This window comes from Struthio camelus, chromosome 19 (assembly GCF_040807025.1).
Source record: "Struthio camelus isolate bStrCam1 chromosome 19, bStrCam1.hap1, whole genome shotgun sequence".
NCBI classification, from domain to species: Eukaryota; Metazoa; Chordata; class Aves; order Struthioniformes; family Struthionidae; genus Struthio; species Struthio camelus.
Window position 1 is genome coordinate 12,850,252 of NC_090960.1, and position 17,609 is coordinate 12,867,860.

The window sequence follows — 17,609 nt, forward strand, 5'->3', positions numbered from 1 at the left end:
TCCTGGAGCTTGCCAGAGTGCTCCTTTTCTGACTCCCTCAGTATCCCAAGGATCTCTACCATTGCACCTCGGTGAGGGAAGTGGCATCAGCCCTGCTCAAAGCTGAGCTCAGATCATGCCATGGTCTGAGGCTAACAAGATACTTCTGTTGCAGATCTGCTGTGCCTGAATGTGAACATCACTGAAATCATCAAGAGCAACAACTTGTCAGGGAGGTCGTTCTCAGTAAGTAGCTGTGGATGTTTGCAGTGCACGGAAAGCCCTTATGTGAAGGGGGAAACCCTCTGTGAGGAGGGGAAGGCTCTGTGGCCACTCTGCTCAGAGGGTGCTTTGGGGTTATTTTCCATGGAAAAGTCTAGTTTTTTGAACCGGAGCCACAAATGCAATCCCTGTTGGTTAGTTAATACCACATTAGATTGTGTCTCAGGAGACCCTGACACTACAGGAGTAAACCACTGCTGGGCTGATTCTATGACCCAAGGAACAAGGTGGAGAAGTAGGGCTTAACCCTCGTCCTCGTGGCTCTGCTTGGGTACAGTAAAAAGTCTGTAGTTGACATCAACTCCATTAGCTCCACACCTTCAGCTGCAGAATCCTCCCAGGACCCCACAGGGCCTGCGGGAATTGGGGCTGTATGCTTTAATGAAGCATAAGCAAGAAACAGGAACTTCAATGAATCTAATTACCAGCTCAGAGAGACTGACATGCAGGACATACGACTGAACAATCAGGCTCCTGTCCTTTTTGTTTTACACAAAAGTCCAGGCAGACCCTGGAGGACATGCTGCCCTGCAGGAATATATCACTGCAATCAGGCTGGAGTTAAGTATCACTGTGCCTTCCTCATTTGAGGTTGCCTTGGAGCCTTCAGTCTCTCTTTCATGGCTACAGCAACCTGCCTTATGGCCTGAAGCTTTCCTGGCCTTTCCTGGTCTGCATGGCTGCAATGTGTGCTTACAGCCATGCATCCCAAAGAGCCTTCCACTCTCCCGTCTTGGCAGAACCTGAAGGTCAGAGTTTGCAAAGGCATTCTCAAGACACGAGTTCATTTCCATCCTTCCAGTTTGGCTATGTAGCTGATTTGGACCTTATATTAGTCCCTGGAAAGGCTTTTGCAGTGACTGCTGGTGTTTTCAGCTAGCCAGTACTCTTGCTTGATTATTTTCACCTGGTTTTTGAAAACACTGAGGTGCAGCAGCCCACGCTGACTCTTAACATACACCAAGGCCCAGGGGAACTGGCCATGCCCCCTAACAGGGCATGTTAGGGGCGAGGCCTTGTCATGCTTCGCATCAGACATCCCAAACTTTGCAGCCTTTGCAAACTTTGACCAGGTTGAGATTACAGAAAAAGGAAAAGAAACACACTTCCCTCTTTAAAGCATCCACCTTGGATAACAGTCTGAGGTTAAAAACAAGAGCAATGCCGTCATTCGTTCCTTTCACATCCCATGTGCACATACCTTCAGCCACAGCACAGCCCAGGGAAGGGAAGTGAGACTCTCACTGGGCTCTTCCTCCTCTCTTGTTCCAGGCTGCGGCAAACAGGTTGAAAACAGACAATATCAAAATCAGGAGCACAGAGCAGAGGCCTTTCATGCTGTGTCTGGACAAGGACAGCAGAAGAGCTTATAGGAACGTGATCAGGTGAGGCGGCCTTGTGTGCCAGGCTTTGTGCATCTCCCTCGTGACCTCGTATCACTCCCCACAGGGGTTCCCAGGACAGCAGAGCTGTTTGCTGGGGTGTCCTAGTTCTGATCTGGTTATATATGACAAAAGACCCATAGACAAATACATTGCTTCCAGGGAAAGCAAGGCAGAGTTAAGCTCTCCTACCTTTGCATCTTCAAGTGATGGCATGAAAATCAAAATGGCTATCCCACTTTAAATAAGCTGCCATCATTGAGACAGTGGAAGGACAGGTACTTCCAAGGACAAACTCAGATATTAGATCTCCTAAATCATGCTGTGGAGCTGACCCTCTCTCTACAGACTGCGTTCCTTGCCAGGGTATTTCAAGCATACAAAGTTGGGCAGAGAAAATAGGGCCCTGTGTAAATAGCAGGGATTAATATTAATATAGTAAATGTAGCAATGTACGATGTGTTGGAAGTGAATAGATAAGGCCTATGATTGATTCAGGTCCATGAGCCACATGGAGCATATGTGAAATGTGAATTTTTGAGAGTCAAACTAAGCCAGGCTAAGGACACTGGTTTTGTGGTCAAACACTAATACACGTCAATTCACTTCCCCAGTCAAAACCAGTGCAAAAGCATAAAAAAACTACACATCTTAGTGCAACAGCTTTTTCTCTGCAGTCAATGGAGTGACTCGAGGGTTAGTCTGAGATCAGAGCGTGGCCCTTACAGGCAGATTTGCACATGCAGTAAAAATGTTCTTGTGCTCTTGCAGCGTGGAAGCGTCTCCTTGCCTAGAGCCAAGCTACTGCTTGCAAAAGACAAGGACAATGAAATCCAACTTGCACGAAGCAGAGGATGTGGGGCTTGTGAAATACATGCCCAAGTCTCTGCTATTGCCCATCAACACGTTTGCAGGCATCATCCAGTGAAGAAGTTAAGAAAAAGCAGATGTGAGAGGATGTGACACTGGGTCATCATAGAAGAAATGGGAAAAGAAAACACACTAAAAGTCACTGACAGTGATTTTACAATGGTAATGCTACTTCTAAAGCTGCAACAGTGGAGATGGATAGAGCTCAAGGAAAGGAAGCCATGCTCTGGTGAATGACAGTGATGACTGCAGCTAACATTCCCCTGCCAAGGGGCACGGTGTTGCTGAAGAACCAGCAATTTTAACCTTTGGTGCAAGCTAGGAAAAACCTTTGAAAGTCTTCATTTCAAGTGAAGGACTGGGGAAAACATGGCTGAGGTGATGGCTACTTGCTATGGTTGTGGAACAAGGAGCAGGTTCTATCAATAATATTTATTATGGTGGTGTCTCCTAGCCCGATAGGGGTCAGGGCCCTCTAGTTCCAGCAGAGCGATATATTTGGGCAAATTAGCGATTATTCCCTTGATGTTGATTGAAGAGACCACGTTACAAGCCTGACCACAGCTAAGAGAGTGTGTGTGTCCAATGCAGCTTCTATGGAAGTCAGTGGAAAACCCGCTGTTGTTTCAGGGGGCCACACAAAGTAACGACGGACGGTGCGAAACAGGGACGTGGGAAATTTGGTGCAATATTTTGCAGTAATGAACAGGACAAGAACAGCTCAGGCTGTGTAGGTAGTGCTGCAGAATATGCTCTTCACCTGCTGCTTGGTTGTGAATGGCAGTAGGTTTACTCTAAGAACTTGGCCTTCTCTGAGCAGACACAGGAGGTTGCGCAACAGGTCTTTGACTTCTGAGCTATACTTCTGACATCCCCTTGGGGCCTCGCTGTGGCTTCACTAAATGACCTCTCAGTGTCTGGTCTGGAGAGTGTGCTGTATCACTGAGCTTGGCCCGGTTTTTGCCACATCGAGTTGCATTCCTCCAGGTGTACAACCTTGCAGTCCTACCAGCAGTAGACCTCCTTCATGAAGTCAACCAGTGGTATCTCTGCCATCCCAGTCTACCTTGCAGTCCTGCTTTGGACTATATCCACCACATGGGTAAAAGATGTAGAAGAGCAGAGTAGTGCCTATGGGATCGATGGAGGAGTAGGATACCTGGAACATTTCTCCATTTCTTTGCTGCTATCATGGTATAGAAACCCTCCCCTGGTTTGCAGATGAGCCAGGTTGGGCAATGACAGCACAACTCCTGCTTCCACCCAGGCTCAAGCCAACTTACTTAACAGGATGATCGTGGGAGCAATGACTGCAGGAGGCTCCTCTCTTCATTCCAGTTTGTTGCAGACTGAAGCGATGGAAGAAACACAATGTGTATTTTACTTTCTGAATCTGATCTGTGGTAACCAGGGTGTATCCAGGGAGTTCTCCCTAAATTCCCAGTGGAGAAGATTTGGGGGCATTCCTTCTATGACACTATCTTTTTTTATTTTCTTGGATCCCAAGTGGCCCCTTGACTGGGTGACCCTCAGTCAGGGGTGCCTACTCAGATCAGCTACCTGAATAAAGTCTCCTTTAGCTCTGTATATGTGCACAGTGGCTATTCCCAGTCTTCTCCTGCTGCAATCTCTAGGGAGTTCCTGGGGCCAGCTCTGCACTATAAGGTGATGCTGGCCCAGCTGCAGTTGCACTGGCAAACCCCTAGGTCAGCCCTGATGGCTTGTGTCAGCTGGAGAAACACTGCTGCACTGGGATGAAGCTCAGATTTTCTGCCACGGCTCTGGCCGTGGCAGGACATGGGTGAGCTCAGCTAGGAGTCATGGCTCTAGTTTAAGGTTATGGTCACCGAAAAGACAGGTGCCTCCTGAGGACAGCTCAATCCCTCCTCAGAAAGCTGCTGAAGCAATGAATCAACCTTGACCTGCTCCCTGAATTGCACCCAATACACACAGTGAGAGGGGCAGACAGAGACGGTCCCAAAATCCAGGGAAGAAATCCCCCGGTCTGTCCTGGCAGTGCCAGGTCTGCTTGGCTCTGGGGTCTGCACCTCCAGACTATGACTGCTGTTTAGATACCCATACCGGGAACAAGGAGCCCACCTCCAGGTATATAAGTTTGGGGTTTTGGAGAGGAGCTTTCCTTCCACAGAACTGCTTTCAGCTTGTAGGATATCTTGGCTTTTTAAGCCCTATGCCGGTCCTACTTGCATTTCTTGCCATGTGCACAAGGCTTTAGCCATTTAACTCTCAGCCTTCCTCGGTTCCTATCTTGCAAACAGAAGCCCAGTGCTACCATGTTCCCACTTTTGTCCCTGAGCTCCGTCACTCATTCTCACCTGATATTTTTGCTCTGTTTCCAAGCTAAAGGCTTATTCACTCTCACTTTAAATGCACAGTGCAGCCCAAGACAATCCACTGAAATACACTACTGGGGGTAAAATAGCTCTAGAGCTGTTGGCAGGTAATGGGTATTTAGCAATGTAAAAAGCATCACAGTCTGAAAAAGTATTTAATCCTCACACCAGCACAGAACATCCAAAAGATTGTGCTGGGCAACAGTAACACAACCACTTCCTAAAGGAAGCGGCCTTGAAATGCTGGCAGATGTAGCCCCTCATTCCAGGCTAAGCCAAACACAGTCCCTGAGCCTTTGTAGGATTCACAAACCTGCAAGATCTCAGCAGCAGCGTTTGATTCTTCAGTGCTGTTTTTCACCTCAATTTGCTCACAGTTCACAAATTGCTAGTGCCCACCACTGCCAGCCTTAGGTAGCAATCATTTTGACCCTGGAAGGAAGCTGAAGTTGGAAAAGAAGCTCAGAGACAAGTTAAAAATGCTTTTAGCTACCTGTCTTCCTCTGTGAGCTGCTGCATAGGGTAATAGGTGGTTTAAGGGACTGACCAGCGGCAATTCGCACCTCTGCCTCCTTGGGGCTTCAACGGAGGGTTCACATACCACCAGCAAGCAAGGCAAACGCTTACAAACCCAAGAGGCTCTGCACTAGCTTGGCACGTGGAACGTGGTGTCCAGAGTTGGCTCTGTACAATTGTAAATGATGTAGATTGATAATAAATTATTTGTATAGGTGACAGAGATGATCTGTATCAGAAGGTGCAATCTTTTTAATGGCAATTAAAACACATTTTAGAAGAAAACAGCAGAAAAAGGCCTGCCTTTTTTTTTTTTTTTTAATGGTTTCGTGCGCCTGGAGTAGGTGGGGAATAAATAGGTAGGAATAGAAAGACATCAGTGTCATTTTGCCCTCTGTGGCTGATGTCTTCTTTTCCCCACCTAGGGGCTACATGCTGTGTTACACAGAGGGAATCTCCATGTCCACAGAGCTCTTTTGTGAAGGGATGGACAGAAATGGCTGAACTCCAGAAATCTGGAAGCAGAAGTCTGTATTCCCCATGCCAGCTGCTCCTCAACTCCTCTCTGGGCTGATGGAGTCTGTCTCTGCTGCCTGTTCCCCTTAAAGGTGACCCCCATTCCCCTATTTCCTTTGCAGGTCCAGTGCTTGGCCTGGCACAGGTAGGCCTGGGCAGGGAGAGACGGTGAAACATGGACTTTCCCCATGCATCCTCTAAAGACCTTGAACAGTAACCGATGTCCTCTCACAGCTGACACCAGGACCTGCTCATTGATACAGCAGAAAATAGCTCACAAACTCATGCTAGTTGATTAGCTCTGCTGTGAAAAACTCTTTCACAGATGTTTTCTTTATCCCTGGAAATCACAAGCAACTAATGCAGATCATTGAGCATCCATACTATAGACACAATGTTCAGATATAACCTGCAACGAGGGAGCAGCCAACTTCAGAGCAGCTCTGTCTTGTGAGTGAGGTCTGGGTGAAGCCCCTGCAGAAACGTGGCAAGCTGATCTTCAAAGCATAAGGGCAGACACTGTTGCCTGGAGGCTGGAGCAGTGGCTGCATCTTTCTCCACGCAGAGCTCTTCAGGCCATGGCTCCTTCACCTCCTCCATCTGCTAGCAGCAGCTGGCTCTCACCAGACAGGGAACACAGAAAAGGTGGGCATGTGGAGCATCAGTTCCCTGGGCAGCCAAATAACCTACCAGGGTAGGACTTGAAAGCAAGACCTTCCTCCTTCAGCTGGTGTTAGAGATTTCCCCTGGCAGGATTCCCCCTGTCCCTCCAGCTCCCAGCTTCCTTTGAGAGATTCTCAGCTTTTTAATTGTTCCTAAATACACTGATTTAAGCCATTATACCATGTTTGTGTTTGTGATACCAAAATGCTGCAATGCTGAGCAGAGACCCAAATCAGCTCTCCAGCTGGAGCCAGCCAGCACACGTATCTCTGCACAGCAGCCTGCTACAAGCAGGACCAGGGCTGAACCTGACCTCCCACATGAGCCCCAGCCTCCTCCACCTCCCTCACAAACCTGACCGGCCTAGATGGCAGCACTTTTGGCAGGTGCAGGTAGTTAAGGCAATCCCTGGCCAGTTGTCGGTGAGAACTGTTCACCCTGGACACACACCCTCTTTCCATCAGTGTTTCCGAAATACCACCTAGAACAACCTGAAAATACCCATTGGCTATAGATCCTTAAGAACCATGTGAAAAAGGAAAAAAACAAAAAAAGAAAAAAAGAAAAAAAAATCCTCCCCCCTCTTCTTTCCTAGGGAGCATTATGCACCAAAATTAAAACTCTCAGAGGTGAAACAAACCTAACAATAAGAAATCCTGGTATAGATCATGTCTATGTATGGAACTAAAAATCACCTTCCTCCAGCTCTGTGTGAAAACACACAGACTGAACGAGGGGGAGGACAATGCAGTATGGCCACAGCGTCCCCATTAAAGGTGGAGCGATGTGTCGTCTTCGTACGACCTCCCCAGCAGGTCAAACCTGAGTGTTCACAACCCCATCCGTATTTCATACCTCACCAGGGTGATTTCATTGGCACTCTGCTCAGACAGCTTTTCCCTTTCTTTAGCTAAACCATCTGAGCCCTCCACATCACCCAGATCCAGAGTGGTCGAACATCCGTTTGCTCTGTGGGCACTCGAACATACCCTTTAGAACAAGAAGAAAGCAGCTTTCAAACCTGATGAGGATAAGAGCAGGACGTGCACATGGTGCCATCTGCAGAACAGACAGGGAGTCCTTGGGGCTAGAAAATGCTGCGCTGAAGCAGGACTACGAACACATCATGCAACACATGGTATTGGAAACGAAGAGCCTGTGCCAGGATAGAGTATTCTCCACCATGAATGATGATTTGGGGGGTCTGCCTGCACTGAGCTACTGAATTCAGGGGGAACAGGAATTTGGGAGCCTTTCTTTAATGTATTTCTTCATGTCCCGCAGGCTGCGCCAGCCCTTCTGGAGCAGGACAGAGCAGAGCAAAGGTGTTAGGAACTGGGGAAAAGGGTCCTGCATGTCTGGGAGAAAGGCAAAGTGTTTCTTCTCCCCTTCGTTATCAGCATGGAAGGTTTTGGTTCTCAAAATTCAGGGTGACTCTGAATTGAAAACGGTTTTTTTTTTTCACCTGTAGGTAAATGCTGTAGCAAACAATTTCTCCCTTGGGGAAATGAGCCAAGCTGGAACGTCCCTGCCACCACTTCAGGGCAATAAAATCCATGATGTTGTGCGCGCGCGAGAGCGAAGCTGCTCTGCTCAGCGCTGCCATCCTTCCTTTTCTCCCTTCTACGCCTGCAAAGTGAGTTACAGCTGATCGATGGGAGGGGAGAGCGGATCCCTTTTGCGGCTGTCCTCTGCCTGTGCAGTTCCCTAAAGCCAGCGGGAAATCCCTGCGACGCCCCGGCACCCACAGCCCGGCTGGGGGAGGGCAGGAGGGCAGAGACTGCCGAGGAGACCACCGCGGTCACCCACGCGGGCAGCCCGAGCCTCGCTCTCACCCCACGGGCAGAAAATTTCTTCCGCTCCAGCATGTAGATAAACATGAATAAGGCTTAAAAGCAAATACGAAACTGGATGTGAAGAGTTAATTCTTAAATCAGCTGGCTCTCTCCACAGACCTGCTCGGCCTGCAGGGCAAACTGCACTATCCCAGGGCTGCCCGACACGCGGCTCACAGAGGCGTCCCTCCTTCGAGAGCAAACATCGGGGTGATCGGTCACACGGCAAATACCGGTATCAGAGCGTCGCCCGCGCTGGGGCCGCCAGGGCTGCACCGCTGAGCCGCCGCGAGCAAGGGGGCCGCGGTGGCGCCCCGAGGACCCGCCGCCGCCCAGGAGGCGCGGGCCGCCGGCGGTGCGTCCCTGCTGCGGGAGAGGGAGGCAGAGGAGGCCGCAGGACGATGGGGCAAGCGCCCCGCTGCCCCGGGGGGAGCCAGGCTGGCTGGGGAGGCCGTGGCGAGGAGGAGACCGCCGCGCGGGGATGGGGCAGCTGGGATGAAGAGACCGTTGGGGGGGGGGCGGGGGGGGCGGCGGCCCCGCGGTGAGGAGAGCGCGGCGGGGCCCGGGCGGGAGAGGCAGGCGCGGGCGGGGCGCCGCTGCCGTTGCCCCTCCCCCCGCCGTCTCCCAGCAACCGCGCGGCCCCGGGCGCGGCCCTCCCGCCGGGGCGGCGCCGCCGCGCAGGCACCGGCGGCAGCGCGGGGCTCGCGGCGCGGCGCGGCGCGGCCCGAGGAGGAGGCGGCGGGCGGCGGGCGGCGCGGCCATGGGGCCGAGCCGGCAGTGGGACGTCCGCGGAGCCCTGGTGGCGTCCGGCCTCTTCCGCTTTCTGCACAGCGCCGGGGGCGGCTGCGTGGCGCCGTTCTTACCCCTGTACCTCCGCCACCTGGGGCTGCCCGCCTCGCTGGTGGGCGTCGTCGTGGGCGTGAAGCACTTGGTGGGCGCCGCCTGGGCGCCGCTGGGCTCCGGCTGCGCGAAAAGCCGCGGCAAGAGGAGGGCTCTGGTGGCCGGCTCGCTGCTGTGCTCGGCGGGGGCGGGCCTGCTGCTCACGCTGGTGCCCCCCGCCACGCGCGGGCCCTGCGGCGGGGGCCGGGAGCCGGCCGGCCCGTGGGCCGCGGGCGCCCGCGGCGCTTTGAACGCCAGCGCCGTCACCGCCGCCAGAACCGCGCCTGAGGGAACGTCAAAAGCGGCCGCTAACGCTGTGGCGACAGGCGTAAAGGCCACGCTAGCGCGTTCAGCCTTCCGAGAAGCACTTGGCTTTGGAGATACGCTCGAGAAGAAGGACGGAGGACTTGGCGAAGGTGACGCCAGGACAGACCGCTACGCTGTTGGTCCCTCTGGCTTGGCGACTTCTCTGAAAGCAACTAATCAGGGGACGCACGCGCCGGAAACGCCTGCGCCCTACAGACCCCTGTTACTTCGACTCGAGGAAGAAACGAGCAGTCCAGGTACTGTAGCAGTGGATCTTGCTGATAATCCTGAAAAAAGCCTTCCCGTTAGTGAAAACCGTAAGTTCCCATTATTTAAAACACATCTTTCTACAGCTGGAGATGCTTATGCCCCTGAAAACCTTTTGGATCGCTGGAAAGAGGCCCAAGGTGTCAGCTTTGGCATGGTGGTGCAAAACACCGTCTTTCGTGACAGAGAGCGTCACATTTTTTTTATGGTGCTAGGTACCGTCGTGCTCTGGGAGTTGTTGGCTTCCCCTCTCGAATGGACAGTTGATGAGAGTCTCTATGAATATCTCGACTTGGTCGATGCGACTGACGGGTATGGAAAGCTGTGGGTTTGGAGTTGCTTGGGTGCCTCTGTAGGAGCCTGCAGCGTCGCCATATTTGTGGATCAGCTGAATTGCTTCCTCAGCAGTAACATCTCCCGCCTCGCCGTCCATTTCTATGGCTATGCTCTCCTGATGACATTGTCATTGCTTGCCAGCGTCTTTTTGCCAGTCCATATGCCCAAGAAAACCAAGCGCATGAACAAAACTGCTAAAGCCCTGAACCTCATAGGAAGCGATGGCCGAGCGATCCTGTCTGCCATGACCGTCTTCCTTACTGGCGTGGCTGGGTCAGCAGTGCACAACTTTCTCTTCTGGCAGATGCAGGACCAAGGCAGCAGTGAGATGTACATGGGGCTCGCTGTGGCTGTTGCACTAATTGCTGAACTTCTGCTTTGTTTCTTCAAAAGCAAGCTACTGAGGACTCTCTCCAGCAGTGGTGTTGTCGCACTGAGCCTCAGCTGCCTGGCGGCACAGCTTCTGTACTACTCATTCCTGTGGAATGCATGGTCAGTTCTCCTTATCCAGGTTTTATCTGCCTTTAGCAATGGTGCTTTGTGGTGGGCAGTTAACGTCACAGTCAATGACATCGCCACTCCCGGGACGGAGAGATCCCTGCGCGCTCTTCTCCGAGGCCTCTCGCACGGCGGAGGAGCGAGCCTGGGGAGTTTTGCAGGGGGATTTGTTGCGGCGAACTTTGGCCTGGCGGGTTTGTACAGGGCATGCTGCGTGTGCCTGGTACTCTGGTTATGCGTGTTCTTAATCGTCCAGTCTAAGTTGCCTCGGCAGAAAAAAATTAACTATTCTCGTCTCCTGGCTGCCGATTCCAGTGATGTGAGTGACTCTGATGAGGAGAAAGAAAGGGACTGGCTGGTAAAAGCTATGAAGGATGACAGCTTTAGTAGGAATTGGTAACAACAGCTTGGGATCAACTAATCTGTACTTGCACATGTGGGGTACAGAGGTGATGGGATATGATGATGATGCCCAGAAATTACCATTAATTCTAAAGTGCTAAATATATACACTGCATATCTATAAGGAAAGATTTTTATAAAAATATTTTATAAATCTTTTATTTTCTTAAGATTAATTTATAGTCTTCTTATTAGTAAATCCTACTTTTTAACTTAATGATTTGGCCTCCAAAGTCATAACAGGGTATTTTCAGGTATTCATTTACTGAAATGAATGTAGTTAAAGCTTTAGTCAGAAAGCAAGCTTGAACTCTTGCACCTCAGAGCTGATCCTGAGGATGCTGTGGTCTGTACTTTGACACAATTAAATGAAAAGCATTTTAATGCTAATAACGCATGAACTTTTGCAAGATGTTATTACTGTGAATATCTGTGAACTCCTTTCACTGAATAAGGGACATAAATAAAAAGAAAAGATTCTTTTGCTCTGCTTTGGTTTGTAACATTGGTCTTTGCTACAGACTGGATTTCTTTTCGTGTTTTTGTTTTTAACTGTGCTTCTGCATCAGCGTCTATTGGAAAGAACTGCTCTGTCTGAGTAGTTCAGTCCGACTTCAACAGAGCACCCTGTGGACTTCCCGATATTTGAGTCAGGTGGTACCTGGGCTTTTGAGGGAACCAGGAAGCATTATGGCCTCCTGATTTGAATAACTTCTGTGGGCTGGGAATTAGTGTAGGTAATTATGCAATGAGCTTTCTGAAGGAACTTTACACTGGTCTGGTTGAAGCTGGTGATCTTACTGTCATTATTAAGTCAGTCCAGCCGTAGCACAGCCCTCTTGTCAGGTTGCTTGTTGAGGACTAAATCCATGGGTTTTCAGGGCCTGCTAAGTGCAGAACGCTCCTCAAACTGTCTTATCTGTCTGCTTAACCTCAAAAGCATACAGATTTCAACACCTCTTTCTTCAGTAGGTAGGACTTGCTTAAAAAGTAAAAGTTGTTCTTCTAATCTCATTAGCGGATCCATGTCAGACCTTAAATGCATATGGGGGGGACCTTTATCATCCCTTTGACTGTTACCAAAAGCTGCTGTCGGTTTATTGTGTACTTCCTTTGTCAAGGGATGGTATTGTTCCTTTGCAGAGGGATAGATTTTTATTAATGTTTTCCTAAAGCTTTACAAGACATGAGAAGGGCAGCTGCAAAAAAACAGGTCGAATATTTGTTTAAATTAATATTTAAGCGAAGGGCTCATAAAATTATTATATGTAGTATGCAGATAGCATTGCGATCTCTCACCCCACTGCCTTCTGGACTCAGTAGAAAGTGACTGGAGGTAGCAGACAAGGAAAAGCAATGCCGTTTCAGCCTAATTAGCTCTCTCTTTTTCTGGTACAAATCCGCTGTGCCGTACAGAATACTAGCATTACTCTATAGATAGAAGTATTCTAGTGCCAATAATAGCTGGAACTTTTTGTTAAGATGTTACCTTCTCACAGGAATTCAAACTAAAGTTGAGAACAATTTTAGTTTCAAAAATTTACCCCAGCCTTACAATCACATAATACCCCAGCAACTCTAATTACTTGTTAACAGAGTATCTGACTTCAGACTTGAGCGAAATAACTGCAGGTACTGTATCCTAGAGCCACAGAGGCTTTTGTGAGATGAATGCTGCGGAATTAGCTGTGATGGTTTTTGGTGTTACTGCTTCTTTAGCTGGAAGTTACTACCCACGTTTGGAGCCAATTGAATGGACTATCGGTGCTCACTTAATTTTGTGCTGAAGCACAAAATGATCTGCTTTACTTCAAGTTTAGCAAAGAGAAACCTTTAAATGAGAAGTACTTGCCCAGTCTATCCTGTGTGGAGAGGTGGTAACAGCCGCCTGACAGCAGCAATATCTTGAATCATCAGAGCCATAGGCATTTAGGTACGTTCAGCCACTGTGGCTGTGAACAAGGTGCATTTCAGGTATGGCCCAAAGCTCACTTCCTGTGTAGTGGTCTTGCGTATTAAGATTATTGGTATGTTCTTTTTTTAAATGCAGTTAAAACATTTTGTCCTGATTCAGGAAAGAAAGACATCTGTACAGTTTGAAAAACAAGTTTTGAATTGCAAGCAGTTACGGAAGGGCTCATTTGCTGAAGAAATTGCACAAAATTTAATCACGTCATTTTCCACTTAGGTTTACGCGATTTCGTTGTGTGGACTCCACAACATTTGTGACTCAGTTTCTTCTTCTCTTGTGTTGAGAGACCCTGCTAGCCAAAGGGTTAAGAAGCTGGGCTTAAATTGTCCTGTGTAAGCATTCTTTGTTCTGAACATAGCTTCACTGTTCTTCAGGTGTAAGAACTTGCCAAGGCATTTATTGCCATTGGGAATAAAATGTAACCCAGAAGAACCAAACTGCCTTTGGGGAAGGTAGGCTCTTTTACAGCCATTTGGCTCTTTCCTGCTGAATTCTAATTCAACGATGTATATATATATCTCACTTGACCACATCAGCAATTATTTTTGGATTACTGGATAACTATTTGCCAAAACTTAGCATTTGCACTTCTTTTTCTTTAAGCTTTTAATCTTTAACAGGAGTTGTGCAGTGAAAAGTGGTTCTAAAATCACATGAGATTTTACTCTTTGCCTACTTCACAGTGAAGCTTAAACACATTTCAGATGCTTATATGTAGAAATACTTTTTTGTCTTGTCCCTCAGTGTCGGTTCATGATCCAAGCTGAGCTGTGTTGCTCTTCTCTGAGTTCAACTTGGTTTAGTGGAATTTAGGAGGCAAACTCTAGTTAGTGTTGAGGAACGTGTTGTAAACAATGACGAATCTTTGTAGCTCTTGCAGTTTAAACTGTGCATAAATCAGTATATGTGAGTTTTGTGAGGTGTTTCAAAGGATCTAAGTAAATCAATTTTAGTAGATGAGATGTCATTCACTAAAATTGACAAAGTCCACTTATATATGCTCCCTTTGCTTACAGTAAAGTAAAAGTATAGCTTTTACACCTTGCAGGTAGTTAGATTTACTAATTCAGCTGAACTGGAATGTTAGTAACTAATTGCATCAGACGCTTATCTTGCTTTTTTTGTTTTTACTTTAGTTTTCAAAATTATAAGGAAGCTACTGAAATCCCAGATTATAATTTTTCTTCAGTTATTTTGTGATGAGACATTGCAAATGTTTCCTTCAGATCCTATCTGAGTGCACCTCATATCTGCAATTGATTTAAATAGCATGACTCTTTTAGAATATGAAATTAGGTAAAGCTCAGACATGCACTGATCTATAAATGTTGATTTTTTTTTCTTGTGGGGTCTGATTAGAATAACAAGATCATCCATAGTGTTCTCAAAAGGTTTCTGAAATTCAGCAAGCCTTCACAGCTTTTTTTTCTTTGTGGACTGCAGTGAAATATGACCAAATAAGTGCACAGAGAGGTTTTTGTATGTTTGTAATGAGTCTTTTCTCACACTCGTAACAAATAGATATCTTATGGTCCATTTAATCCCCATTTAGCTGTAGTTTCACAAGAACAAGAGAGATGATGATTTTGACAGCAGTAGAGTACTTTACATATTCTGAATCTTAAAAGCTAGAGCTCTTGAAGTGTCTTCTCTTCCATGATGGAGCGTAATGTCACAAAAGCATGATCCATGCTATCTGAAGTGCTACTTCAGACTTTGTAGAGTTATCACTACAAATCTCCATATTATCTACTAGTAAAAATGATTCTGTCTTTTTTTGTCCCTCTTTGAAATACATACAAGATTTTACCAGTCAGATTTGAACTCATAGGTGAGTTAAGATTATATCGTGATACCAAAATTCTGTGTCTTCAGAAAATGGATACCATATACACTACTTAATGTGTTAAGTAGCTCCTGACCATTACTGAGGTGATCGCTAAGTAGTACTAATGCAGAAATGGAAAAAAATAGGTGTGTCTATCTCGCAAGAGCTTGATGCTCTTTCAAAACTTGAAATTAGCTTAAAACTTGAAATTAGCTTGGCATCTATATGACTGTGTTTCTCAAGAGGGAACCAATGGAAAGGAATCTCTGCTCCAGCCCTGCTAATTTAGATGGTACATTTTTCAGAGAACAGATACACTTTTTTTCTGCATGGTTCTTCTCTGAGGCCACTGGTTTTACTGTAGTACAAATGACTTTTCTGGCCGAAGGCAGTTTTCTACTTCAAGTTAGGTAGACTGCTACTGCAAAGCTATGAACTGAAATATAGCAGTTAGTATGAGGCAACTTAAAAATTAACCTTTATTTCACTGTAATATTTAGAAATCTTGCCAGAAGATATCAAGCAACAGAAAACAGTGTAGATATCTCATAGTGACTTTACCAGTACAGCAGACAGGGAAGTTGTTAGCACAGCTGCATTTTTTTGAAACTTGAAAGACATACCTATTGCTACTGAGGCTGAAAGGGTCAAAATTACGGAGATAATTACAACACTGATAAAAGTAGGTTTGTGTTAACACAGATAAATTTTTATTTGTTGTTGACAAAAGGAATTTTGAGCCAGAAAACACAATTGCGTGTTAAAATAATTTTAATTTTCAAATGTGAATTGAGAAATGTGATCCTGAATTTTTGACAAATCCTAAGGACAAGAAACTTATTAAATAACTCCAGACCAGTTCTACTGATAAAATATATATATCCCTCTGCAGGAACAGGCATTCAGTTTCTTGGGACCAAACCAAAAAAGTCTTATCTTGCCAAATGGCAAATTGAAATATTAAGCTTCCTCTTATCATCAAGACGTGCCTAATTGAGCTGGCAGTGAATAATCTTATTAGCATCACCTTGGAAGTGTTTTTGAAGACTTTGATTTTTCTTGTGTATGCCTTAGAGGTATATATGTTGTTCACTGTTATCTGCGCAAATTGTTTCTATAAAGATTTCCTAATGACCCTATCTGTCTTAATGCTCTTCAAGCTGCAGTTTAATTTTCTTTGTATTTGTCAGTACCTTTCAAGTACCAGAGAGATTTGGTTTTTTTTTAATTACTGAATAATATTCTTTTTTTAAGTTTATAATGTATGTGCACTTTCTATTATGTAGGCTTTTGATTTCTACATAAATAACTCTATTCAGGGAAATATTCATGCTTTTAAAGAATATTATCCTATTATCCGGAAGTGTTTTTATTAGTGACTCTCCTCTCATGTAGACTAATGTGAAAAAGATCCATTAAAATTTCTTAGCCTTGCATTCTAGGATTTAGAGCATAACGGGGTGAAAGAAAAAACAGAGACTTTACCTGTGAATTAGTTTGCCCAGGGAATGCTGACTGGTACCAGTCATAGCATGTAGTACACTACATTTGTGTTCGCTTCTGCAAAATGGATTTTTGTGTAATGATGACATGAAGTATGGCAGACCAAGTAGCATGTGTTAATTGGATGGTAACCTTTCTTGTATATATGACAATTGCTAAATTTAATCCCAGATTTTTGGTAGAATAGAGCAAGTATATGGAGTGTGTTGAATTTAGATTGCAGCCTACAGCAGATCTGGCTACTCATGATGAAAGTAATCCTGCATAGTTTTCACCAGAAGAACTTATTAAAATATTTACGCATTCATTTTCTCCGCGTTGTGGCACCACTGAAGCAAGGTGAGTCACCTGAGATCTGAGTTCATAATTACACTGATGGTGGATGCTCATCATTTAATGAGCTGAGTAACAGGTAGTGGCCTGTTCTTACATTTCACTCAAGTAATGAAAACAACAAAAATACGAAATGATCAAGTGGCTGCTTGTGTACAGGAAACATCATTCCTCCCTTGTGTTAAACTTGTGTCTGTCAATAACTGAGAGTCTAAGAGTTAAAAATTACAGTGCAACTAGAGTACATGGCCTGGAAACCTTGAGGCATTCCTGAACAATTCACTCAAATAGTGAAACTTCATATTTTTTTAAGAAATGCTATTTCAGCTCTGACAGCGTTTACAGCACAGGTTAGCGGCCTTGTGGCTTTGTCTTGCTCTTGTCTAAGAAGTGGTTCTGCATTTTCAAATGACTGCTACGGTGCTGCTGCAGCTGCTCACAGTTCACGTTCTTGGTGAGACTACTGCTGCATTTCTAATCCAGATCAGCATCTCCTGCATCCTTTGTCTTGCCTAGACTCTTATTTTTTGTTTCCTTTTTTTTGTTGCTGAAAAGCTTATATGCAATAGTTCTGAATTCAACAACGAATAAAACTCTGTCTCCTTTGAAAGTGTTCTATTTTAAAATATTGGACTGAATCAAGACTGAACAGCTTTTTCTGATTTTTGGGAGATGCTTAATTTATGCCAGATGCAGCAAGGACATTTTGTATGGATTGCACTGGAACCTGTTTCATTGAGGAGGGTGGCAGTTAGATGTACAGGAAAATGCTGCGAGATACCTAATGCAGATAAAAAGTATGGGTTTGAGCTATCACAGTTCGAGTAATCCTATGCAAGGAACGTTCCTTTGGACCTGTCCTTTATTTTACCGTACCTCTGTTTTGCA

General features: G+C 46.3%; 3 protein-coding genes across 15 annotated transcripts in view; all 3 read left to right on the top strand.

Moving 5' to 3' along the window:
- Positions 1-8,171, top strand: part of PIK3R6 (phosphoinositide-3-kinase regulatory subunit 6) — a 51,374-nt gene extending 43,203 nt beyond the window's left edge. For 9 of the 12 annotated variants that reach the window (XM_068913246.1, XM_009673696.2, XM_068913247.1 and 6 more), the window contains 3 exons: positions 155-225; positions 1,534-1,646; positions 2,415-5,729. In XM_068913246.1, coding sequence (XP_068769347.1) covers positions 155-225; positions 1,534-1,646; positions 2,415-2,571 — 341 coding nt within the window. In that variant the 3' untranslated portion in view covers positions 2,572-5,729. Of the gene's footprint in view, positions 1-154; positions 226-1,533; positions 1,647-2,414; positions 5,730-5,808; positions 5,940-6,021; positions 6,128-8,033 lie in introns of those variants that run through there. The other 3 variants (XM_068913252.1, XM_009673726.2, XM_009673743.2) reach the window with 3 other exon arrangements.
- Positions 8,072-17,609, top strand: part of LOC104143585 (bMERB domain-containing protein 1) — a 37,358-nt gene continuing 27,820 nt past the window's right edge. For both annotated transcript variants that reach the window (XM_068913258.1, XM_068913256.1), the window contains exons 1-2: positions 8,072-8,198; positions 8,516-8,632. The gene's annotated coding sequence lies outside the window, so the exon portion shown is untranslated. The remainder of the gene's footprint in view (positions 8,199-8,515; positions 8,633-17,609) is intronic.
- On the top strand, positions 9,112-11,576 carry MFSD6L (major facilitator superfamily domain containing 6 like). Its single transcript, XM_068913254.1, has one exon. The coding sequence runs from the start codon at positions 9,158-9,160 to the stop codon at positions 11,081-11,083; it is 1,926 nt and encodes a 641-aa protein (XP_068769355.1). The 5' UTR covers positions 9,112-9,157; the 3' UTR covers positions 11,084-11,576.

Coding starts and splice junctions, on each gene's coding strand:
- MFSD6L (XM_068913254.1), top strand. CDS start 9,158: ATGGGGCCGAGCCGGCAGTGGGACGTCCGCGGAGCCCTGGTGGCGTCC.